The sequence below is a fragment of the Cynocephalus volans genome, chromosome 11, assembly GCF_027409185.1.
Source record: "Cynocephalus volans isolate mCynVol1 chromosome 11, mCynVol1.pri, whole genome shotgun sequence".
NCBI classification, from domain to species: domain Eukaryota; kingdom Metazoa; phylum Chordata; class Mammalia; order Dermoptera; family Cynocephalidae; genus Cynocephalus; species Cynocephalus volans.
In genome coordinates this window covers 65339314-65366350 of record NC_084470.1, presented here as the reverse complement: position 1 = coordinate 65366350, position 27037 = coordinate 65339314, and the positions used below count along the sequence as shown (strand labels likewise).

The window sequence follows — 27037 nt, the reverse complement described above, 5'->3', positions numbered from 1 at the left end:
CTGCTATTTTACTCTTCTGCATTACTCAGTACTTTTATTTAATAGCTTTTTTAAAAAGTACAATGATGATTAAATAATTGTTTGATTCTGGATTTCCCTGCTAAACCAGACCACTTGTGAGGATGAGCCTGTGGTGAGTGTCCAGCAGAGTGCTTGGCGCATGGGAGACACCCAATGAGGTGGTGGAAGGAAGGAAGGAGTGCACGGCTCCCGGGCCACAGCACAGAGTGTGTAGAGTGCCGACAGGATGAAAAGCTGCTTGCTTCTACCGCAGTGCAGAACCTGGGACAGTTTTACTGTGCCACCTCCTGGGTGCTCCTGGTGGCAGCTGGGGTGGCAGTGAGCCTAGGGCTTCCATCCTTTCAGGAGCTGAGTAAGTGAGCCCCCTCAACTTCCTAGCAAAGAGAAGGTGCTTGAGGCAAACAGAGCAAGAACTTGAAGGGCATTTGGTGAGGATGGCAAGGGGACCACTGACTTCTGGGGTAGGAAGTATCACGTTTGGGTTTATACTTTATCCATTATTGCACTAAGTGGGTCAAAGGAGGGTGTTCGAAATCACGTCCTTGTGTTCCCCTTCCTCTCATTGCACAGGTATTTATTGAGTGTGGACACTGGTGCTGTGTTGAGTGCTGAAGGGGCTTCCAAAGAAGATAGAGACATGGTCCCTGCCCTCCAGGGTCAACTAAGCACACACATTGTGCAGAACAGGTGCAGACAGTGAAAACTGAAGGCTGTCAGGTTGGGTGGAGGTAGTGTGGCTGGGAATGGCCATGCGCTGGACACTTCCAGGGTGTTGGGCAGAGAGGGCTGGGTATTTTACATGCATTATCTCTCTTTGTGGTCATGTCAGTCCTGTGTGGTAGCTTCTGCCTCCTCCCCACTTTTTAGGGGAAGATCTGCAGGCTTAGGAGAGGTCAGTAATGTCTAGGGTTCCCAGACTTGACTACGCTTTGGAATCACTTGGTTCTTTGATAAAATATGGATGCCAGGCTCCCACCCTCAAATATTTTGATTTAATTGGGAGGGTGTGACCATGTCAATGAGATTTTTAAAAGCTTTCCATAGGACTCTAATGTGCAGTAGTTTTTAGGAAGCATTGGGTTAAAATTGGCCTAAGGTCACAGGAAACCTATAAGTGGACCCAAAATTTGACCCAGGTCTGACTGCTTCGAGAACTCCAGCTTTTGATCAGTTCACACTGTGAAGGCCAGGTGTAGACAGGGCCTTGAAGGATGGGCAGTTTTGGTAAGCAAAGGAGTCAGCATAGGGCAATCCAGAGGTGTATGTGGGGGTGTGTGTGGTTGGGGATAGGTAGCAGCAAGCACAAAGTTTTGAATTCAGTAATAAGCAATTATAAAAAGGGTTGAATACTTATCAGACACTGTTTTAAGAAAAGCTGTCACTCTTCTGGAACCATGTACATACCAGGCATTGTTCTCAGAGCATCACACATGTTAACCCATTTAATCCTCACAAAAACTCTTTGAGCTAAGTTTTATAATTAGCCCCACTTCACAAATGAGGATCTTGAGGCTCAAAATTTTTATAATTACACAGCTAGTAAGTGGTAGGGTAGCTCCTGAATTATGTTCCTAACCACTATGCTGTTACCTCTTGTGCTAAGAATGTACCACGTGTTTTCCTATTTGCCAGTCACTGCACTAAGAACTTTACGGTCATTGCTTCATGTAATTCTTAGAATAACTCTTATGAGAACTACTATTGTTCTAGATGAGGAAACTCACTTTCTTAAGGTCCCATGAACAGTGTGTGGTAAAGAAGTTATTATTAGGACTGTCTGGCTTCATAATGCATGCTTTAAACCATTCTCAGTGTTTTAAAATATAAGATTTTTTACATTTCAGATTAAATTGTAAGTGGAATGCCATATATAAAATGGATAAAAGGAATAACTCCGTCTGAGTGTGGGATGGTGGATGCAGACCTCTGCCGGTTAACACTTCTCCTCCCATCCCACTAACCTGTTCGTCAGCCCCCAGACACCTTTGTGAAACCCTTGGTGATCTAGGGAACGGAGTTTGAAAACCACTGCTGTGGATAATCAGAATCCTCAAGATGTTGGAGCCAAGTCACTGATATTTTTGACAAATACTGATGATTTAGGCATGTTTTCCTGACAATGGGGAGATAAGTTATGACAATAATTCCCGTGGAACTTCTCTGAATACCAGACCTGTGAGGCCTAGTTCAAAGACACATTCAAAGGCATGGTCAAAGCAGCTGAAAAATATTGAAGGAGACCCAGGAATAAACTTTTTTTTTCTTTTTTCTTTCCTCCCCAGTCTCTTGTTCTGCCCTTAAAACAAAACAAAACTTCTCTCTATCTCCAGTCTCAATGCTCTTTCTTCCTCTTTCTTCCCTTGCTGTTTTCTCCTGCTCTCTGTTCTATAGATCATTCTTAGCGTGCTCTTCAAAGCCTATAATCCCTCTGCACCCACTGTCATAGTTCCACTTTGCTACTCATTTGCTGATTCTATTCCATAAAATCCAGGAACAGACCTTGCTGAGAAATGTGCTGTGATGGGGGAGAAGCTCATCAGGAAAAGCCATGTCCTCACTTAGGGTGGAGTAGAGACAGAAACTAGGAATACACACATTTGCATATGCACGTGCATGCGAGCACACACACACATATATGTGTGCCTGTGTAATTCTTTTCAACTCTATCATACATGTGAGAGGGGAAGACACCTGAGCTGGGTGTGTCAAAAGTAATAATAGGAGGGAATGATGGATCCAAGAAGTGTTTCCAAAATAGAGACGGAGGACTTGTTGATGAATGGAAAATAAAAGAGGGAGAAGGAGAAGAATTTTAAAAAATTTTTTATATATACCTTTCAGATTCTGTATAATGAGTGTACTTTATTATTATTATCAGGAAAAAAATATTTTCTTGATATAAGTTAGGAGAAGAATAAATGCCCTATGGGCTACATCATCTTACTTAATGTGACCACAGACATCTAATAGGCCAGCAACACTGTCCCCTGTTTGCAGAGGAGGAACCTGAAGCTGAGGAAGATGAAGGAACTTGTCTCAGTCACACAGTTATTAAGTGATGCCATGATTCTAATCTGATGGTTTTTAAGACACAAACTACATGTACAAGAGGTCTCCAAAAACTTGATGGAAGGATTCCTATTATCTTTTAATTCAATTTTTCCATGAGCTTTTTGAAGTACCCTCATATATAGTCAGTTAAAATGTTATTCCAGAGAAGGGGCTGATCAATTTGGGGGAATATTTAGCTGTGCCAGCTACACATTAAGAAAAGACATTTGGCAAGAAGAAAGTTACCAGTGGCCTGCAAGAGCACAATCTCCATTGGACAGCAAGAATAACAAGCAATTTCCTCTTGATGAGAAGGGACTGCTGATGGAGAGATGGAAGCAGGTACAGAGCACTTGGTAAGAAGTTGGACAGTTCACCAGTCAAGATGGGCCAGGTTATGCTGGGGATGACAGACAGCACCCAGTCTCCGTGGAATAGTGCAGCAGAAGTTTGTATCTTGCTTATGTGATGTGGGTTGGCCTTGAGTTTCACTGTGTTCACTCTGAAATTCAGGCTGAAGGAGACGACATCTGAAACATATTTCTACAGTCACTACGGCAGGGAAAAGGAAAGGTTGAGTACTAGTATGTAAATGCTTCTACCTGGAAATAATAGTATGGTTATTGGCCAAAGCCACAGCTAGCTTAAAGGGAGAGGGGAAGTGTGGTCCTACCATGTGCACATAAGGACAACTGGAATATTTTGAACCACCCTAATGACCACCGCACCAGGGAAAACATTTCTTGCTTTTGAATGCTCCTGTTTTGGTGGCAAAGCAAACAGTTTGCAGAAGTCTATCTAGAACATTAAACACAGAAGTAACCATGGGCATCTCTAGGAAACTGAGACTCCAAGGGTCCAGCGATTGTTAGTAAAAAGTTTCAGAGAGACACAGTGGTCATGCCAAGACTAGAAAGGTGTGTCTGAGGCCAGTGCCCCATGTGGTCCTCAGTGTACAATATTCACTGTCCAGGACCACACAAATTAAGATGAGTGGGAAGCTTTGGCCTGGGAAATACGGGAACATATTTCCAAAGTGTTGAAAATAGTCTCACCTGAAGCTAGGAGTTATTGACATCAGAAGCCAATGGCATCTTCATCAGTTAAAACTCTGGATTACATCTCCTTGGTACACAGGTTTCTCCCTGTAGTTATTGCTGAAACACCTAGGGCAGCCTGCAAGTCATTACTGCAAAGTGTAATTGTTTTAAGTTGGTTTAATGTAATCTAACTGGAGTCTGCCCCAAGCAATTCAGTCACAGATAAACCAAGAATTTGGAGACCCAGTTGAGTAGCTCTGTGTCTATAGATTGCAGACCGGTCAGCTGCAGCTAACGAGAGAGGGTTTTGGTGGATGAGAATCCTGGAGATGCTCCCTCTTCTCTGGAATCGATAGCACGTTTGGAATAAAGAACAATTTGTGACAGGAGATGGTGTTGTGAGGACACAGGCCATCTCATATGGAGGGTCAAGCAGACTTTCTGAACTGGCACTTGGAATGACCATAATTCTGATATATATAGACACTACTATTGAGTGTATCAAAAATAGAAGGAAAAAAAGGAAAATTAAAAACTCTGCTTTAGCCTCATCACATACTGCTTTGTGTAAAGGCTTCTGGTCATGTTTGTGGTGTTATATGAGCTTACATGAGGAACTAAAAAGTTTATGATTACTTTTTAAATTTTACGTATTTGTAAGGTTAAAGAATAATGGTATTTATTCCACAGTTAAACAGGTGTGTTTCTGTGACTTTCATAGGTTATCCTTTATGTTCCTTGCTTTTAAAACTGTTTTTGGTTTTGGCTTTGACTTAAATCAGATGATCATTAAATTTCCCCTTTTTATCAGGGCTAATGGAGAGTTTTTTGAATCTTAAAAGCATGTAATTTACCTTGGATGTGAACTATAATGCTTATTCTGAATAAATTCCATGTAAAACTGCAGAAATTGTGTAGAAAGTCTTAATGAGTTGGAACTTAACATGTCATTGACACATTTTGAAGGGTGTTCTGTTGACTTTAGTGATGGATGAGCCCGTACTGCCAAGTTCAGCTGGAAGGGGAGGCTTAGAAACCCAAACACCAGCTCTGGAATCTAGAAACTTCCTGGAATCATGATTTTGAATCAGCAGGGTGGATGCAGCCTGCATCTGTGCGAGGAATGGCATTTCACCAGCTTGCTCCACGGAAGTCTCTGGAACATAACCATAAACACCAGACCTCTTTGTTGTGTATTGGCTTTTAAAAGTCCCCAACGGTTTGGGGAGGGTAAGGCCTTGCTTTGGGGCTCCCTCGTCCAATTTTCTGAGACCTGGCTGAAAATTCTGGATATTTGATAGTCTGGCTTATTTCTATGGTGTATTAGCACCCTATAAAAGTTACATGTCATTTATTTCAAGTTTAGAACCCTCTCAAACTTCAGGGGCAAACTAAACGTGAACCTTTTGTGGCTGGAATTCTGTTTACTTTTGGCCAAACCTTGCTTCCTGAATGTAAGGCAGGGAGGGGAGGGGAGAGGGGTTCCTGAGGCCCCTTGGACATCATATAGCTTTTGCCAAACAAGACTTTGATAGGTGAAAACATGAATGAATCTGAAATACGTACATCAACTTCCTGTCAAAGGACTCTGGGGCCTACACACAAAAGTATATTGCACCAGGCAAATGTATTTTGAATGTTGCCTTCCTCCAACTGTGGGGAGGTATCTGAGATTTTGACCAAACACAGGTTGAAATTGGGTCAAGCCATTCACCCCACACTTCTAATAAATACATTAGTTTCTGTAAAGGTTACTGGGCGATCCAATTGAATGCAGACCCTGGAGATATTTGGACATTTCTTGTGTATGAAACATTTATTTTTAATTGGTGACAAAGGAAGAATGGGTTCCAAGACACAGTGCCTGGTTCAAGGATACCTCTGATTCCTTTGTGTTTACTGTCGGAACACAGATGAGCAAGGAATGCACTGTGCTTGAGCGAAGGAGACATAACACACCGAGCTCCATGTGCTTTTCAGATAGAGGAGCTGATGAATGCGTTGGAGAAGACCAGACAGGAACTGGATGCAACCAAAGCACGTCTCGCCTCCACACAGCAGTCCCTGGCTGAGAAAGAAGCGCATTTGGCCAACCTCCGGATAGAAAGGAGAAAGCAGCTGGAGGAGATCCTGGAGATGAAGTGAGTACCACTTCGGCTTCCGAAGTCTCTCTCTTCTAACCTGTCTTTGAGGGTGGGAAAGGGGAAAGGCTAGAGAAGAGGGTGAAGGAGATCAGAGAAAGAATAATTTAGCTTACATTTGACTAGTCGTTTCCGAGACTACATTTCTTATTTCTTAACGTTGTTGCCTTAATTTGCACATTTTTTATATCTGTTACTTGCAAAAATATACCCAGCATGTGATTTTGTGTGTTTGTGTCTTGTGGGTGGCTCTGGGATTCATAGATCTGTTGCAAAGGTCTGAGCCAGCTGAGAGACAGAGGCCTCGTTAAGCACAATGGTAATTTGAGCACTGCTCAGAGTTAAGTGGAAACTTTTCTGAGGAGGTATTTCCTAATTGTGACTATAACTTTGCTAATTATGTTCTTTTCACTTGTGTACAATGCCTAGCTTGTGTTGGCTTTTATACACTCTCAAGATTGGCACCTCTTTGTTTAGAAATCAGAACTCTGATTTGCTGAGCTGATACAAATAGGCTGGAAATCCCACACATCCCCTCCCCCTATGGGGGATTGGGCAGGTAAAAAAGGGGATATTGGATTGGATTCAGTTGTTTTCTTTGATTTAATCAATAAATTGTGGTTCAATGCTTGGAAACGGTCACTCCTGTGGTCCAGTGACACACCCACCTACACCTAGCTCTTATTTCCTTCTTGCAATGAAATAATAGCGTCAGGGAAGAACAAAGAAAAAGAAACAAGGAAATTACTGAAAGATTTTAATAACAATCAATTGCAGTGAATCTGTTTCTAAAGAAGTAGTCAAGAAGCAGCTGTCTCTCTAAGTTTTAAAATGAAATAATCACTAAGATATAATTTAAATCCAACTTCCTTCCACAAAAAGGGGAAATGTACGTAATTATGCATCTTAAGCCTGTAACACAGACTTTGAAATTGGTGGCTAGGTATGGAACAGTGACCTTATCATGACCCAGCAAGTCTTACACATGGTTAACATTAAACCCAGAAAGCTTAGATCATGGAAAATATGGAATGAAATATTTTGAAGGATTTAATAATGAGGACGAGACTTTTATTCCTCCTCATCAACTACCTCAGTTTCTCTAAGACCAAAGAATAAGTAGTCATTTTCAGATATGAACTAGTACTTTTCCCAGTAAAAGATGATACAATAAAAACAGATATTGTACTCAGTTTAGAGGTGAGGGAACTGAAAGTCGGAGTGATTCCAATAATTTGCTTCAGGACATCTGGCTAGGATTAAAATCAAAGTCTTCTCCCTCAAGCTTCCTTTCTACTATCTCATTTTCTCGTGGAGCTTGTGAGAACTTCATCGTCTGGAACTTCTGTCTGTTTGAGTCACTGCACTAATCATGCTGCCCAGAGCAGTGCCGGGAGGGCAGTAGGTACTCAGTAACTGTTTGTTGAGTGACTGAATAAACTGAATGCTGGAGGTTGAATTTTATGTAGCTAAGAAGAAAAGTATTTCAAGCATCCCTGACATTTTCACCTTGATCAATAATTTATTAACAAGAACCAATACCACTATTAATGTACTAACAATATAGGTACAAAGATTCCATCAACCTTTATTCTTTTCCATTCACTTATCCCATTTCTGCCTCCTCCTGTGTTATGTGTCAAGTATAGTCTAGTTTTTCCCCTTTTTCTCTAGCTGTTCCCAAGTTAACTCTACACCTCCAGAAGTGATTTATTATGCAATTATGAGGAAACTTTTATTACTTCCTGTTTATAAAATGAGCATGTATGTTCATCATTTTGAGAGAACAAATAATGGTGAAGTATGCTGGTTTGGGAGTCATCAGGTTGGGGTTGGAATCCTGTTGCTTCTACTTGGTGGCTATGTGACTTGGGGGCAATGCCCTTAACCTTGCTGTCCCTCCAGTTTCCTCCCATCAGGACTTGCATGGGGGTGGCTGTGAGGAGAGGTACTCAGCAGAGGACTTGGCACACAGAAAATGATATATGTGTATAAGTGGCACTATCAGCCAATGAAAATATGTCATTTGTTTAATATACTTTGTGAAGAGTATCATTTATCTAAAATTCGGATTTATTTTTCTAAAACATATAAACCTTTTCCATGTGTATGTTTTCCCACTTAATTTCATGATTTCAGATAGCACCTAACTAAGACCTCTTTTGGTGAATTGCCACATAATTGCTAAAGTGCTTAATCTGCTGCCACTGTAAAATAAATACAAAATTCCTCTTTTAATTCCTTTGGTAGATGTAACAAAGCCCTGCTTCTTTAAGCCCAATATGGACCCCATTCACTATTTAACGGGCTCAGAAGCCCAACTATGGGCTGCTTCCCTGGGACTGTAGAGGATACAGGTACAGGGGAAGTATATCGATTGAAGTCTCCAACTAGATTCACCACCAGCCTCTTGGGCTGTTCAAGTCAACCAGCTGGTTTGGTAGGTCATGATTTTTAAGCCAAATTGACACATTAGCTACTTGACATTGAGTCCATGTAAGTTAGTGGGAACATCAGATGGGTATTATCATTGTTGGTACTTTTTCTCATTCTGTGGTAAATATTGTTGGTTTTCCACTCAGCTAGCACCCATCATGCAAGCATCTTTAGGTCACATCCACCCAGTTTCCAAACGCTGGTGGGATGGGGGAGGCTGTATAGTGTGAGAAGGAAGAGAAGTGGGGCTAGGGGGCGAGAGAAAGGAGCTGAGGTCTCCTAACTCACTTTTGTCTCACCCCACAATGTAAAAGGACATCACTCTGTGGCTGCCTCAGTTTTCTCTTCAGTAAAATGCAGGTGATAATACCTGCCCTGCTTACTCTACAGAGCTGTCCTAGGGATGGGATTTTTTTTTTAAAGTGCCAAACTGAAATTAATATAAACCACCATATGTGAAAGTGCTTTGAAACATAAAAGGGGCTTTTAAAATGAGAGTCGATGTCTATTAAATTCATTGCAAAATCAAATGGCACAGGGTTTTAGAATTGGAAGACAACTGGGTTTCACCTCCCAGCCTGCATGAGCCAGATTCCCATTCACATCATTGCTAATAAGGAATCCACCTGGCCCTGGTGAACACCATTCCCATTGGAGGCCAGGGGCAGATGGTGGTTCGTGCTCTACTGCTCTACAGGTAGCTCACTGGTCCTCATATTGAACTGAAATGTCTTCCCATGTAATCTCCCCATTTGTTTTGATTTTTGTTCCAGAACTATACAGAATTCTCCTGAGCCCCATCCATAGGACAGATGTTCTTTTAGGTATTTGTTAGGTAATATTGCTCGTTTGAGAAGAAAAGAGGAAATATGGTGAAGCAATTTAAAAAATCAAGATCACCCACAATCCTAACAGGCAGAGATAGATCCTGATGACATTTTGGAATATACCTTTACAAATGCTTATTTTTTTTTTAAAGAAAATTAGATTGTACTTGAATGTTTTGTAAGTCTCTCTTCTTTTACTTACTGAATATGAGCACCTTTCCATGGCACAAACATAGAATTGTATAATTTTTAGTTACTCAATATGCTGTCATATAGGTTTACTCCATTATTGGGCATCTATCTTGGTTTCAATACTTTGCTAATATAAAGAATGTTTTGGTAAGCATCCTGCTCGTTAATTTTATTTTGTTAACTTATTTTTAAATAATTATAGATTTACATGTCATTGTAAGAAATACTACAAAGACGTCTCTTGTACCCTTCACCCATTTCCCTCACTGGTAACATCTTGCATAATTATAATATGCTATCACACCAGGAAATTGATATTGGTACAATGTTCCAACCTTATTCAGATTTCTCCAGTATTATATGTACTCATTTTTGTGTGCCTGTGTGTGTGTTGAGTGTATTTACTTACATGCAGTTTTATCACCTGTATAGATTTGTGTAACCATCATCACAGTCCAGACACAGAACTGTCCCATCATCACAAGGATTTCTGGTGCTACCTTTTGGCAGCTATACCCACTCCCCAATTATTTCATTTTTAACCTGAGTTTTGCTTTGTGTTATATCATTTCGAGACATGGGCCACACTGATCTACATCTTCTCTTGCCATTCTTCTTGGGCTTGTCCTCTTATTTTGAATTTACACTGAATTTTAGAGTGCCTGATTCTTCTAACTTCAAGATTTCTCATGGTATGATTTTATTTACAGTGGAATTGGCTTTTAATATTGGATATTGAAAACCTGTCACATGGTAGGCATTCAGTAAGCATTTGAGAAATGAAAGCGTGAATTAGTTCAAACATTTATAAATATTTATTGGGCATCTACTATGTGGCAGGCACTGTTCTAGGTGAACAAACAGAAGACACCCTTGACCTTGTCAGGCTTGCATTTTAATAAAATGAGTTAAGGAAATTAATGAACAGATAAATAAGCAAGTAAATAAATAAATAGATAGATAAATAAAGGAGTAACTAGAGAGTTTTTGAATACTGCTTTGAAAGCCATTTCCAAAAGTAAGTACCTCTTGGTTATTTGGGGTTAAAAAGGAACACAGAAAATGTGGTGTACCTTCCCATAGCCTGGGAACATTTACTGAGGCCCAGTTCATTCAAAAGGAGTGCCTTGACCATATTTTGTATAGGTTTATTCCCTCCAACACTCTGTTCTTCAGTTTGGTCTTTGCTGGTTGGTATTCTAACTACTAGTCATTATTCCCACACTGGAAGGAACCAACAGTTCCCAACCTATATTTTCATAGAAGAACACAATATTCATCTTTCCTTGTGTACACGATTATTTTTTACTTAAAAAATACCTCAAACCTCTTGCTAAAACATTTCATAATAGTTCATCTTTGTTACATTTGCTCCTATTCAAAAGGGATTTTATTAAAAGATGTATTAGTCCATTTTTGTTGCTTATAACAAAATACATGGAACTGGGTGATTTATAAAGAAAAGCGACATTTATTGCTTACAGTTTCTGAGGCTGGGAAATCCAAAGTCCATCTGGGTGGTGGTGACAGTGACCCAGGAGTCTCACATTGTAAGGTGGTGGAAGCAGAGAGAACAGAGAGAGAGAGAAAGACAGACTCTCCTCTTCTTTTAAAGCCCTCAGAACCACACCCCTGATCACCATTTTTAATCCATTTACTACTGCAGGGTCCTACAATCCAATCACCTCTTCAAGGCTCCACCTTTCAATTACCATAATAGGATTTCCCACCCTCTCAACAGTCACAGTGGGGGGCTAGGTTTCTAATACATAAAACTTGGGGGACACAATTCGTTTCAGGGAGTTTTGAGGGGACATAATTCAATCTACTACAAAAGAATATTAAGAACATTATTCTAATGTTGGTTAATAAGTTTATATTCCAGTAACCAAAGCTCAATTATTTAATTTGTGGCAGGTGAATTTGATATCTGTGGCTAAAAGGAATTGAGGGCCATGAGATATAGTACTTAAAATCTATCCATGTGCATTTACTGGGATGATTTAAACAGCCATAGTAAATTAATAAGGAGACAGGCAGCCTGTTATTTTCAATTTAGTATGAAATGCTAAGTTGAATAAGGGTTTTGATAGCTGGTAAATAGTCAGATATTTTGAAGTGTGCATTTTAGACTTTTTCAGTGATTTCCTGTGCTTATGTCCTGTAATCTTTTTAAGCAGACCCCTGGTTTTTAACTCATCTGATGGTATAGTGTGATCCATCTTAATTTACTGGGTATTGTTGGATTTGAGACATCTTCTCCAGTTAGCTTTGCAAGATTTTGTATACACTGGGTTATGTTAGGATGTTTTTTACTGTGAGGTAAGGCAGCAGCTTATTCTAGGGCATTATCCTGTTGGCCTCTTTGATCTGGGATCCTTTCTGAGAGAGCCACTCATTAGGTAAGTACCCTTCAATGGAGAGGCAGGGTGCAGAAAATGATAAACTCAATTTATTCTTTACTTCATGCCAACATGAGAAAAGACAAATTACATTTCTTTAGGGAGGAATCCTAAGTGCCTAGCAATTTGGACAGGATAAATGGAGCCTTGGAGAGGAATTTTGAAGGCAACTTTCACTTAAAATTGATAAATTTAGTTACAAGGGAGTTGTACTATTTTACAGAAATGTTATGGGGATTGAATGGGATTATGCATTTATGAAAAAGTGATTTTTAAGGCATCAAAGGCTGTATATGTGTTGATATGTTAGGTATGCCCATTTCATTTAGTATATACTATTCCTATCTTTAAATTACTATTTACCCTTATGCATTCAACACTTTTCTTTTTTGCTGTAACACAATTCTTTCTCTAACTGATAGTTTATTTTGAAAAACTTTGACATGTCCAATTTTTAGAATATTAAATACTATGGTAGTGTGTCCTAGAACATCCTCACCTGTCTGTCTGTTTCTGTTAACTACCTGCTCAGTTCCAAAAGGTATTTGAGTTAGCTAGAATACAGATGAAGCCTGTTGCAGCTTTCTAAGTTGCCTGCAGTGGTCTAGGACATGTGGCAGGAAGGGAGAGAGTAAATGTCATGAAGAATGGTTAATTCAAAATCAGTCTTGGTTTGAGCTGCAGGCAGTGACATAAATGCAAAGTTGCTTACCACTCATGATTTCTGTTCCCCCTTTTAACCCTGAAGTTAGTGGCTTTTAGCCTATAGCAGAGAAGAAAAGACTTGCTGTACACAAAACTTATAGTGGGTAAGTAAAACTTAACTATAAAGAAAATAACTTTAGAATAGTGGAATGTTCTAGTTAGCTTCAAAAACAGAACAGAAATCCCCACTTGCAAACAGCTCTAGTCCCAGGAGCCTGTGTTCCTCCCGTCTTGATCTTTTGCCGTTCTTAGCATTTGGCTTCCCCTTCATGGTGCAAGATACTCACCTCAATTCCAACTATCTAATTCATGTTCCAACCATCAGAAAGGAGAAAAGAGAAAGGAAGCTCCTTGCCTTTCAAGTTACAGCTGAGTCATTTAACAGTTCATTCAGTAAATAGTTGTTGAGCATCTGCTGTGTGCAAAGACTTTTCTAAGCCCTAGGCACTTATCTAAGTGCTGCTCTAAGTGAATAGAAAGCACTCTGTGAATGAAAATCCTCCCATTTGTGGTGCTTATATTCTACTAAGTGTAGAGCTAGTGTGGGGGAAGGTGCCCACACGCAGGGTTTGAGGGTCACATTTAGCTTACAGACTGGAAATGCATTCTGCAGCTGGGTGGCTCTATGCTCAGCTAACATTTTAGGAATCTGGTACCAAGGAGAGAAAGGAAAGGATGGGTAATGGGAGCATTTAACAGTCTCTGCTGAAATGAATAAAGAATGAAAATAAATGAATCAACTGACATGTGATCTCACTGAGCGTCAAAAAACAACTTGCAACTGCACCTTTAGAGAGTGTTTTTAAAAGACATTTGCTCATTGCATGTGTGTCTAGCATATTTCTGAGTTTATTTCTGGGTACCGTGGTTGGTAAACTGTGGGGAATCATGTAGAGAGTGAAGGTTGAGGGACACGTGATAATCTCGTCATGTTAGGGACAGCTGACAGGTGGGGGATGTTAGGTCTAGAGAAGGCCAAGAAGACAGATGCTTCTTTCAACTATTAAAGGGGTAATATGTAATAAAAAAGTGGACTTGCTTTATGCTACCTTAGAAGATTATCCTAGAGTTGGTATGTAGAACTTAAGAGGAAAAAATGTTCCTTCAGTATGAAGGAAAATTTTGTAGCAGCATGAATACTCTCATCTGCTCAGGGTACTATAGAGAGAATTCCCACCCCAAGTGGGGGGCAAAGGTGATCCCCAGAACTCCTTCCAATGTGGTATTCTATCCATAATTCTACTAAATAAATGCCCTGGAAAATAGATGATAGTTAGGAGATTCTGGCATCTTCTTTGTTTCTTGAAGAAGTCTATCTGAATGTAGAAACTTCTGCCAAAGTAATAATTAATAATAATAATAATAATGATGATGATGATGATGCTTGGTTTAGGACACTGCCCTCTCTAATAAAGCCACAATAGAATTTTCCCTGTATTTTTGAATATTTATTTTTCATAAAGCTCTTTGGATGTGAAATATATGAGCCAAGCAGAGATGTGTTTCACAGATCATTATAGGGAAAAAATCAGAATGGGTTAAATTACATGTCATGTAGAATCAGGAACCCTTAATTATCCCTGCCTTGAGAAATGTGCTATCTCTGATTAAAATACCTTCAGAGAATTAAATTAGTCCAGGCACAGATACTAATCAATGCATGCAGACTTTGGGCGATGGGATTAATATTACCAGTGAACGTTTATTAAATGCTTATTACACGAGCTAAGTACTTCATCTTCATATGGCTGCCACCTGTGAAGTGGGGAGCATTATTGCCCCCATTTTGTAGGATGCAGAAACTGAGGTTCATGTACCTGGAACCCAAATACAAGTCTGTTTGGCACTGTAGTCCATGATCTTAACCATTGGCTGCACTATATCTTAATGAAGTTGGGATGTCATTGTAAGAATTTCAAGTCTAGGGATGGTGGGACCAGTTTTGATTAAATAGTAGAGGGCAGTAGGCAGTTACTTGATTCTTGCAGTTTGTTTTAGAGGAGCAGGACAGCAGGCTATGGTGATGGTGGGAGGGAGGGGGCAGGAAGAGAGCTAGTTGGAGGAGGCCTTTGAAGTCAGCATCATTATCTTAAAACAAAATAAGGGACGTGCTGTCTTTTGGCCAAAAACATGTACTGTATGTATAGTTTTAATAGTGAAAAATGTCAGTCAAAAGGGCCCTTAAGTCTGGTGGTTTTTAATGGAAATACAAACATTTTCTGAGCTAGAGAGGTATAGTCTTTCAGCTTAAATAATCATAATCAGCAGTTAAATAATCTAAATGCTTGTGAATCGTAGAGCTTAAATAATTTCAAGCACCATACTTCATGTTATCTGCATCCTCACAGCAGCCCCATGGGAGCTGGGGAAGGTCACTCATTAAAAGGGGGGAGAGAAATCTGTGGGCCTTCCAACCTCCTAAAATGTGGCAAGTCAAAGAGGGCAGTTGTAACTAAAATCATGTTAAAGGAATTCCAAGAAGTACCTCATCTGACACTGTGGCAGGGCATTGCCAGATTTAACCTCACAAGGCAAGGGATGGAGCAGCCATATCACACAGAGACCAAGGGACAGACAGCACAGTGGGTCACACATCAAGTCCTGAAACAAGAATTATTTGGAGCGCTCAGCAGAGCTCTTGGGACTCTAGTTCATACCCGGCTATAATTGGCAGATTTAGGCTGAGCCCAGGCAAACCCGACCCAGTCTCTCCATCTGTGAATAGGGCTCTGGACTCAGACCACCACGTAAGTATTCTATGATTCTCTGAAGCCATGGCTCTCAACTAGAGGTGATTTTTCCCCACAGGAGAACATCTGGCAAGGTCTGGAGACATTTTTGGTCATCACAACTAGAGGGGAGGTGCTACTGGCATCTACTGGGTAGAGGCCAGGGGTGCTGCTAAACATCCTACAATGCACAGGATACCCTCCAACAACAACGAATTATCCAGACCAAAATGCCAATGGTACGAGGTTAAGAAACCCATTATTAGCCTCCCTTTTATAGACTGGTGTTTTCTTAAACTAAGGAAGGAGAAAAAGCTTTGTAGGGTCTTATCTCTGATTTAGCTTGATTTATTTTCAAAAGGGACCTACACAGGATATTTTTTCCCCCACTCAAAATTATGATCCTGCCCAAATGGTGCAGTGGCCTGGGGACTTACCATTTTGTGTAGATGACTTTTTACTTCCTGACTCTGGCTTGCTTTCTTGGGACTACAGACTAGCTCATCATGTAGCTCCCCAGTGGAAATGACACAAGTTTCAGATCCAAATACTCAGAAGACTGAGCTTTCTGTGAGATATAAACCCTGGCTGGGATCCAAAAGACCTGTTCCAATGATGCCTGCTGCTCAATAGACCCATACCATCTATCCAGCTCCAGTATTCCATCATGCTTTGGCCTGTGGCTCTCTCTGGTCCTCAGTTTGCCCTGCTATACATTAAGGGTATCAGATTGGACAGTCCTTGAAGAATTGACCAGCCCTGTAAATTGATGCATGATAATAGCAGCCCCTTTCATTCTCTCTCCACTTTTGTCTCCTCCTTCCTTTCATTCCTTCCTTCATGACATCCCTCTGGGTAGCCAGATTTTTTTTTTTTTCCCAGGGAAACACTGCTTGTAGTGGTCATTTAGAGCAGAAAGGATAGAAGAAAACTGAGAACACTGGAGAGGTGGAGAATGCATGCAGGAGCAGGGCCTGAAGGCATCAGAGGGAAACAGAGGCTGCTCAGATGCTAGGTGCCTGCCTCAACAGGGAAGGACAGGACTTGGGGCAAATCCCAATTCGTGTAGGGTTGCTCTGCCTTCTTTAATGTCTTCTTTACATAGGTGAGATCTAGTCCAGGTATCAGGGGAAGCTTCAACCCTAAGGATGTAGTGGGTAAACATTAAGATCTACATCCTCATTGGAAGGAGGGATCACAAAAAGCTCCAAATCAATGGAAACTTACAGGGTTTTAGGGGAGGGATAGCATAGAGTCGGGGAAGACTTTGAATGGCCTTGGCCCCTGGTTACGGCGTAATGAAAGTCTGTTGAAGGAATGAATGAATGTTGATGAAAATGGTACTTTGCCTCCACTGGCTGCTCCTCCTCCCTCCCCGCTTTCTTATCCACTCCCCTCTTCTCTTCAATCCAATGTTCTCTTTCTTTTCTTCACTTCTACCCACCTGCCTCTCTCTCTGTTTCTTCTTTTTTCCTCTTTTCCTACCCCTGCTTTGGTGCTTTACGAAGTGCAGAAGATCCAAATGTTTTCTGAATTTTCTCAACATAATGGTTGTCTTGCAAAATTCTAATTTTGATTATTGGGCAGGAGGCAGACCAGACGCATGGGGGGGAGGAGAGAGAGAGATAAAGAGAACATGCACATGCATGTGTGTCTGGTGCAGAAGGAGCTGGCCCTGGTGTGTTTGCCTGGGGAATGAGGTGTGTTAAGGGGAGGCCACTCAGTTCCCCAGGAGGAAAGCGATTGAGAACTATAGCTCGAAGTCAAGCCGCCAATCAAGTACGGCAAGTCTTTTGTTTTCCAGGCACAGAATTTGGGAACCAACCCGATTGTGAAAATTGAAATGCAGTGTTTGGCTTGATCTTTGGGCTCAGCCAATATCCCTGGGATCTTAATTCAAACCTGCAGGAGGCTGAGGCCAACTTTGAGAATCTGTTATTACCTCACACCTGATGACGCTCCACTTACGTGAAGAGATTTGCAGAGCGCACTGCAGCGAGTGCCAGCATGCAGTTATGGTAACAGTTAAATTGCTGTCTTTCTGCTCTATTTTGAAATTGGTGTTTGTGTGTTCACTTCACTGAGCTCTGAGCATGGAGCTTCTTTCTCCTCCTGGCTCTGCCTCTAGGAGTTTTCTTGGAAAACAGCCCCTTCAGTGCATTTCCAAGGCTCCTGACAGCTAATGCTTTATTATAAGGCAGTGTGGGATTGGGTGGGCCCAGTGGTTATTCTCTGCTCTCTCTAACCCCTGCCACTCTCTGGGAAGCTGACCCCTGTGGGCCGCATCACCGGGGTTCCCTTGCTATCTGGCTTCTGGTTGGTTCTGAGGCCAGTAAGAGGAACCACAGGAGATGGTGGGGTGGGAGGAGAAAAAGGCTAGAGAATTTCCTCCCTGTTCCCTGCTTGCTTTGGGGCCACGTCTCCAGCAGTAGTGGCTTCCATCCATGACTGTAGCACCCTTTTGCAGTGCCCGTCTGTGGCTCCAGCTGTGGCTGGGACAACTCATTTCTCCTTTTAGACCTTCAGCCTGCGATGTGGATGGCTGCCCACTGTGGGTAGTTTCTGGGTGCCCCAGCGTCTCTTGTTTGTTTCATTAACCTGGCCTGCCCTCCTTCTGTAGCCCCTCCATGAAAGTCTCCTCATTGGAACCGTCTGTGGTAAATTCTGTTTTTCTTCAGGCCCCAGACCAGTACAGTGGAGAAGCCCATAGTGCCGCAGTGAGATATGTAAGTTTTGTTAGAATGATTTAAGAAAGTGTTGTTAGAAAATGTTTATATTTCCCATATTAAGTAATTTTAGAAAAAGAAGCAGATTGCTTGATGCTAAAGTCAAAACACTTAAACAAAACTGCCATTCTGTGGTTTTCTAAAAAGGAATGGCTTTCAAATGACCCTTCAACCTGAGTGACTGCTGCTACCCCCACTTTAGAAAGATGTGGGGCTGAGCTTCCCAGAACCAGCCTGTCTCAGGACTAGTGAGAACAGCCCCCTACTCCTGCCGTGTACAAGGAAATAAACACACACCTTATTCTTCAGGCTTGGGGAAGTTTGACTAAAAGGAGGAGGGTCTTGAGATGGAAGTACAGAGAACATTCTAGAGGTCCCTGGCTAGAGTACAAATTAACTGTCTCCAAGCCATGGGTAGTATTCCTTCAGCCAGACTCAGAGCACTTTTGGTTTCTGTGAAGCTGAAGGCAATTGCAGCTTTTTGTAGTGACTACTGTAGTGCAGCACACTAGAGTGAGGCCCAAGCTAAGCATGCCTTCTTATTGATTCAGTCATTTATTTAGTCAGTGACCCATTCATAAGACAAATCAGGCCAGGTAGTCAGTTATTTTTTGAGAGAATGAGCAAATATTTATTGAGTACTTAGTCAGCAATCTAATATCCAACCAAAGGATTAGAAATCAATACAGAATTGTAGCTGGGAGAAGTGTGCAAAAGAGGAGAGGTCCATGGAACTATGAGAGCATCCTGAAAGCACCCTGAGGAGGTAGCTGTGAGCCCTAATGTGTTAGGCGAGTGGGAGTTCATTACTAGAGGAGCAGGGCTGATGAGTGGGATGGGGAGCATATATTCCAAGAGGAGGGGACTTGCCTATGGAAAGATCCTGTGGCAGAAAGGACTGACACCTGCCTGGAGGTCTGTGTGGCTGGAACACAGACCAATGGGGAAAACAGGATTTGTTGAGGCTGGAGGAGTTGGAAGAGTCCAGAGCACCCAGGGCCTTGGGGTCGTGGTCAGATTATTGATATTTATCCTAACAAGAACAGGAACCCATTGAATGGAAATAACACAATGGGATTATGATTTGAAAAATCATAAAAAGTAATTACAGTCTACTTATCATGTGCCAGGAACTTTTAAAGAACTTTATATACATCAACTCATTTCATCTTCGCAACAGCCTTCCAAGAAAGGTATTGTTATCATCTCCAGTTTACATTTAGGAAAACAGATGTGCGGAGAGGTTATACTTAGCACTAGGTCATATGGCAAAGACAGAATTTGAACCTCTCAGGATTGTCAAATAGTCTGGCCATGTGCTTGACTACTACACCATACTGCCTCTGGCTTGTGTGCAGAGAATAGATTTGGATGTGGGCAAACTTGTTAGGAAGCTGCTGCAGTCTTCCTGGTGGAGAGAGCTTGTCCTAGGGTGGTAGTAGTGGAGGTGGAGCAAAGTGGAAGACTTTAAGAGACCCGTAGGAAGCCAATTTTAGTAGACTGGGGTTAGATTGCCTGTAGGAGTGATGGAGAAGGGTGCCCTTTACTTTCCCTTCCTCCTACCAGCTCTGCCCACTGCTCCCCTGAGCACTTGCGCCCCTCCCTGCATGGGGACTGTGAGGGAATTGTTGTGGCAACTGTTGTTCTAATCCAGGATTTCTCAGCAGCATCCATGTTGACCTGGATAGTTCTTTACTGTGGAGGACTGTCCTGTGTTTAGTAGCATCACTGGCCTCTGCTCATTAGATGACAGTATCAATCCCCCCTCTCCCAGTTATGACAATCACAAATGTCTCCAGACATTGCCAGAAGTCCCCTAGAGGACAAAATCACCCTTAGTAGAGCATAGCTGGTCTAGTTCTAGCCTGCCTGTTTGTAGTTTCTCACCTTGGACCAGTGGCCAAGCTCCTTCCTGGAATACCATGAGCCTTGAGCCAGTGTGTTAGGCACTAGTAGAGATTTAACACTTACCTCCAGAGGCAGATGGGTTCAGACCAGGTAGATTCAGAAAGCTTGGAAAGGAGCCTTTTCCACTATTCAACATCATTCATCCAACAGTCTTTTATGGGGTTAGCCTGGAAACCTACTCATTATTCGGATCCATTTTCCTTCCTTTGGGGACATAAACTTTTAAGTTCTGTGCAACTGATTTCAACATGAACCTTTTGTAATCTATTTTCATGTTTAGGCACTGCCTGCATCTTATGTTTCTAGAGCAGCTATTTCCTAAATGGCTTCAAAGCTTTCCTTTGCAGACTTTCATTTGTTTAGAAGACCTTTCTATTGAAGCTAAGTAAACTGCCCATTTGGAAAGGTGACTTTGTCTAATGCCTATATTTATTTATATTGAATGACTGATTGATTGATTGATTATGCATATTCATGGAGTACAAAGCTGACCATCACTACCTGTGCCCAAGATGTAATGGTCAGATCAATACTGTCAGCATGACCATTATCACAAATTGTGATTATTCCCCATGTCCCCCACCCAATTAATGCCCAGCCTTCCTCCAAATGCCTATATTTAGAGAAGAGAATTTTTTAAAATTGTTGGTCAATTGACAATTACTGACTGAGTCATATTTTTTTTAAATGTGCCATGAAAAGCCTGCCCTTCAGTGTGACATTCATGCAGGTATCTGGGGAGAAACACACAACCACCCGAATGAGGTATGATTGTTAAGTCTGGTATTGATGAGTGATGGATTCTCTTCCTTCCAGGTCAGGGATGCCTCTGTGGAATGGAGTGGAGTATTCCTATGAGAATCATCTCTTCCCTAAGGGGTGGCTCAGTGGGCTTGGGTAAATTACTGTTAAATTTTTTTAATGTCAATTACATACAAAAGTAAAATGAACCCCACGTACTCTTCACCCAGCATCAGCCATTATTTAACTCATTGTCAATCCTGTTTCCTTTCTATCCCATGCTTCCCCACTCCTATATCTGGATTATTTTGAAGCAAATCTTAGACATTATATCATTTCATTCATAAATATTTCAGTATAAATGTTATTTTTTTCAGATAAACATTTTGACACCAAATTACAAACACTTTAAGGTGGAGGAGAATTCTAATGAAGGCCTTTCCCCATAAAATTGAAATCTCCTGGGACCCAAATGTGAAATGCTTAGATTTTAATTTTTTTTTTAAATGTTGCTATAAAGCAGCAAAATGGACCATTTGGTGGTATTGTATAAACTCTTCAGGATTTTCAAGAAATGAGCTAACAGCTTTCAAAGTGTGAACTTGAACTGGTAATTAGTCACATCTTCTACAGCCAAGAGTTCTTGGGTCTTGATTAATGGTGGCTTTTCTAGAGAATGAAACTAAGATTAAGGTCTCTTTATAATGAGATTAAACTCCTAAATCTCTAGCAATGTCTGAACATAACCATTCAGCTTCTTGCCCTGTTTTTGTTTGTGATAACACTGGCACCACATCAGCATGTGCCCAGAAGCCCCCCACTTTTTGGAAAAAAATTAATTTCTGCAGCGGTGCCCTTGAACGCTAATTCATTCAACTGTCATTTATTCATCAATAACTAGGGACCTCCCACTACACTATATGCTAATCCAGTCATGGCTCAGATGTAGTCCCTGCTTTCCAGAACCTTGCTCTGGTCTTGATTATTTTAATGCCCATTGTACATCTAAAGTTGGCACCACTTTGGTGATATGAGCAGGCAGTGAGATGGCTTCCATATCTGAATGTCCCTCAGTTTGGTAACCATGGGATAGCATTGGGTTGAGCCAGTTTTGTTTCTTGGGCTTTGCTTTCAAATCTGGTTGCTCTAGAGAGGAATGACTCAAGAAGGCATAAGAGCTAGCTAAGGAACATAGGCAGAATTCTTGCCTTGGCTGCAATAGAAGCTGGGAGAGAAGGTGTTCCAAAGGGGGCAGGAAATGTGGAGGCCAGAGTCTCACACCAAAAAAGACTTTGTGTCCATCACATTTCAGCTAGCAATTGGCTTTGAGCCAAGCAAGACCAAGTAGTGACAATTAAGCATTGTCATGGAAACATAGTGTTTCATAGCATCTAACCTGTGATCTCATCTGGTGGTGCTCCTTAACTCCTCCACAGCACCTCTGGGAAGGGGTCTTTTAGCCTCTCCCTGAACCCTGAGGTGATGAGGGATGCATTAGCACAAGAGTGGAGTGCCAGGGCTTTGGGGAGTCGATGACTTGGTTTTGAATCTTGGCCCCACGCTTAATCTACTCACCCTGTGACCTTGACCAAGTGTGTAAATGACATTACCTCCCCTGTGGGGTTCTTCTGAGAATTAAATGAGTTAATACATATAAAATACCTAGCCCAGATCTGCTGCTTAGTAAGGCTTAGTGAATCTAGTGATCAGAGTTCTGAGGGAACTCATTCTGTCTTCGTAGAACTCTGTCTCTTAAATAGTTTGCCTTTTGTTGTACTATAATAACTTTCCTTATCCTTTCATCCCTTTGTTCTTTAGTTTTTTTACATTTTAATTTTTGAGGCCACTGAAGCATTTAGTCCTTCACAGCTCTTGAGTATTTAAGGCAATTCTTCTGTTCTCTCCTTTCCACAACAGCCTCCATGCTGCAGAATCTTCTAACTTCCATGTGAAAGTGTCTGGTTTCTTCTCTTCTTCTTATGACAGGTTTTGAGGACCCATCTCCTTGGGAAATTCTGTGCATTCTTTTTCTGAGGTGAGGAAGGGGGATAGAAGGAGTCTTTCATACGGTGCTCATAATCAAATACAATATTCAAATGGCTAATAAAAGTAATTCAGTGATTGAACAGATGAGGTCTTGCTAAAAGCCCAAAACAGCTCTGGAAGTTTCTGTTGAAAGTAGCCATTTATATGGAGGGGAGAAGGTTCCAAAATGTGCCCCCCATAAGTATGCAGTAATAGTTAACCTTCTACCACAACATCCTTAACTACTAACCTTATCTTTCTCTTAAAACAAATAAATTTCCCTCCAAGCAGGGCTAGCACTTTTTCCTTCATTCTGCATTCTTCCTGACATGTGGCTATTGAAAGTTAGCTACTAACCCAAGTTGTTTTTCCCAAGCTGCCCTTAGAGATGCTATTTCCACAATGTGTAGTAACCTTGTTTACATTCACATTGGTCAGCTGTAACTGGATATGAAATTTTTGGCATTACTTTTCCCTCATGATGGTATTAGAAATAATTTATATATTTATAATAAGAAAGGATTTAAAAAAACAAGATACACAATGGAAGAGGCTCCCAGAACTGATCCAGAATTTTCAGAGTTATTGAACTTAGAAAATATTATTTAAAACTCCATCTTCAAGTTAAGCTTTTTAATGCAACTAAAAGTGTATACATGAAAATCTGTGGGAGCAAACATGAACCTCTTTCCATTGCATAAAATAATGTTTTATTATTTTAATATTTGAAATAATACAATGATTTTTTAAAAGAATATAAAACTTTAGGAGAAGAGTTGACTCCTGCCAAGGGTGACCTCAGTCAAAATGGGCTTCTTCTACCCCTTAGCATCTCTGAAAACATGCTTTCTTTAAGTTTTATTAACTGAAGAAATAATAGTGATCAAAATTATGGAATGGGATGGTGTTTTTATTGAGCAGCAGCCAGTGGAGGATCACAAGGGCTTTGGCCTCTGATGTTGAAGTCCACAGAACAAGGGCTCTCCAAGATCAGCTGGGAGGGCAGGAGAGCTGACTTCTGTTGCCAGGGAGTTCTTTTTCCTTTTTTTTTTTTGTAAGCTGACTGAATCACGCCCTTGTATTCTGAATTTTCTTAGTACCCTTTGCTTTGGCCCCTGTGGCACCCAGAGCAGAATTGATCAAGTACAGGCTCCAGGTTTCTTAAATCCAGCCAACAAACAGATTATGGGAATCTAGTAAATGTTCCTGCACCTTAGACACAGGTTGTATTATGACCAGCTCTCCCCACCTCTGGAGTGAAGCCTGCCTGTTGGACAGGCAGAGCCTGAGTGTGCATGTGTTTTTGTACGTGGTACACACACACTCAGGTGCTTCCTGGTGAGCTCTAGAGGTGAAGGTTACTTCATGCAAAGATTAAGGGAGCAGTAAATTTCTCTTTAATATGTAGAGGTGTACACATGGTTGGTAAAGCAGGAGAAAGGAGGAGGAGGTATGATATCATTATGGCAGGGCCAAGTGAATATGGAAGATCATCTGTGCTTGATGATCAGAAATTCTCTAACTGCCAGATATTCTAACAGTATAATAGGTTGGATAGTATTGATTCATTGTGTTATTTTTATTCAAGATAAAAATGGTAAGTCACATTTGTATAGAACTTTGTAATTATAAAAGTGCTTTCTTTTTTATGGCATTTTAAAGTGACTGATAGCAGCGATGTTATTTCTCTTTGCATATATAAAAAATCTAGAATAAATGCTGTTTATCTTGAAATAGATTTACCTTTTGTTAAAAAATAGAAATTATGTATGCATATTATGAGAAACACTGACTATCAAAAAGAAGAAAGCACTTATCCAAGAAAAAGACTTAACATTTTAAATTCTTTTTTTCCTTTAGTCTCTTCTCCCATGCATACATTTTGCATAGATGTGAATGCACTTTATTACTATTTTTTTCTCTCTCTCTTTTTTTTAATCTACATGGAGTAATGCTTATTACTCTTTAGGTATTGTGAAATAAATACTTTAAAAAATATATAGATGGAATAGTGCACGTATAGTCACTGAGTGAAAGGGAACTATTATTGTTTAGATTCAGAAATCATGCACAGGGTTTAACTATTCAAATTAACCCCCAAAACATGTATTTAGCACCTGTTACACACCAGCCCCGAAGGAAGGAAAAGGGAAGAAGGAATACTAAATAATACCAAAACACAAGAAACCATAAACACCTGTTGAATTTTCAATATTCAGAATAAAGAAATCATTCAAGACAATGAAAGAAATCACAAGGCAATATAAAATAAGTTTTTGAGCAATTTAACCAACATTAACAATGACTTGACAAAAAAGCCTTTTTAGCTTTCCTAGATTCTTCCTGTGCAAAATTCCCTGGACATCTTGAATGCCAGGTTTCTTTCAAAAATGCTGAAGAGAAAGCATTCTTGAACATCATTGCCATTGAAGAAGAAATTATTGCTAATGTGGCTATGAACTAGAAAAAAAATTGTGTGGACTATTTATTTCTGAAAACTCAAAGCTATATGTACAGGGCACTTTCATACCATTCACAAAAATGAACTCAAAATGGGTCATAGACCTAAATGAAAGAGTTAATACTATAACACTACTACAGTAAAACATAGGTACAAATATTTGTGAGCTTGTGTTAGACATAGCCTTTTAAAATATGATACTGAAAGCACAAGCAACTAAGGAAAAATAGATAAACTGGAGTTCATCAAAATTAAAAACTTCTGTGCTTCAAAGGATATTATCAAAAAGAGACAACCCACAAAGTGGGAGAAAATATTTGAAAATCATGTATCTGGTGAGAGACTTATATCTAAAATGTATAGAGAACTCTTACAACTTAACAATAAAAATTCAAAGAACCCAATTTAAAAATGAGAAAAGGATTTGCGTAGACATTACTCTAAAGAAGACATACGAATGGCCAACATACACATGAAAAGGTGCTCAACGTCATTAGTCTTTAGGGAACTATAAATCCAAACCACAGTGAGATGCCACTTTACACCCACTAGGATGGCTATAAGAAAAAAAGACAGAAAATTGCAAGTGCTGGTGAGGATGCAGAGTAACTGGAAATCTTATATATTTGCCAGAGGGATTGTAAAATGGTGCAGCCACTTTGGAAAACAGTTTGGCAGTTTCTAAAAATGTTAAACATAGAAATCCCATATGACTCAGCAATACCACCCCTAGTTATATACCCAAGAGAAATAAAAACATATAGCAACACAAAAACTTGTGCATGAATGTTTATAGCAGCATTGTGCATAATAACTAAAAAGTGGAAACAACCCAAATGGATGAATTGATGTTGAATGGATAAACAAAATATGGATAAAACAAAATATTCAATAGAATATTATTCCATAATAAGAGTAAATGGAGTACTGATAGTTGCTACAGCATGGAAGAACCATGAAAACATCATGCTAAGTGAAAGAAGTCACCAAAGACCACATATTGTATGATTCAACTTATATGACAAATAGGCAAATCCAGAGAGACAGAAAGTAGATTAGTGGTTGCTTCGGGCTGGTGGAGGAGGAGTGGGAGGTGACTGGTAATAGGTATGAAATTTTGCTTGGGGTGATGAAAATTTTCTAAAAGTTGATTTGGGTGATGGTTTTACAACTTTGTGACTATACAAAAATCCATTGAATTGTACACTTCAAATGGGTGAATTATATGGCATGGGAATATCTCAGTAAAGTTGTTAAGGGGGACTCTGCACAGAGCTGTGAATTCGTTAGAGACATACAAGTTATGGTCCATATCCATGTTTGTTTATAATCTGTTTGAAGCGGGGATAGTGGCAACAATGATGATGATGCTGGTGAGGATGGTGATGACAGTGATGTTGATGATGGTGGTGATGATGATGATGGTGAGGGTTTTGTAAAGACTGAATTTGAGGGGTTTTCTGAGGCATCTATGTGATGTGCTTCCAGGAGTCTTCAGTCATAGGCCTTGAGTTGCACATGGTGGTTAGGAACACCTGTCATTGGCTAGTGTCTTGCTTTTTGAACAGATATTATCTTTCAATAAGGCTTGTGGAAATTGCGTATTGGCCTATGCTATGGATTAAATATGTC

The 27037-nt window shown here is 40.5% G+C and overlaps 1 protein-coding gene across 1 annotated transcript in view; it reads left to right on the top strand.

The window, feature by feature from the left end:
• Positions 1-27037, top strand: part of ERC2 (ELKS/RAB6-interacting/CAST family member 2) — a 799084-nt gene that overhangs the window by 541929 nt on the left and 230118 nt on the right. The window contains exon 15 of the mRNA XM_063113405.1: positions 6093-6253. Within this exon, the coding sequence (XP_062969475.1) occupies positions 6093-6253 (161 nt within the window). The remainder of the gene's footprint in view (positions 1-6092; positions 6254-27037) is intronic.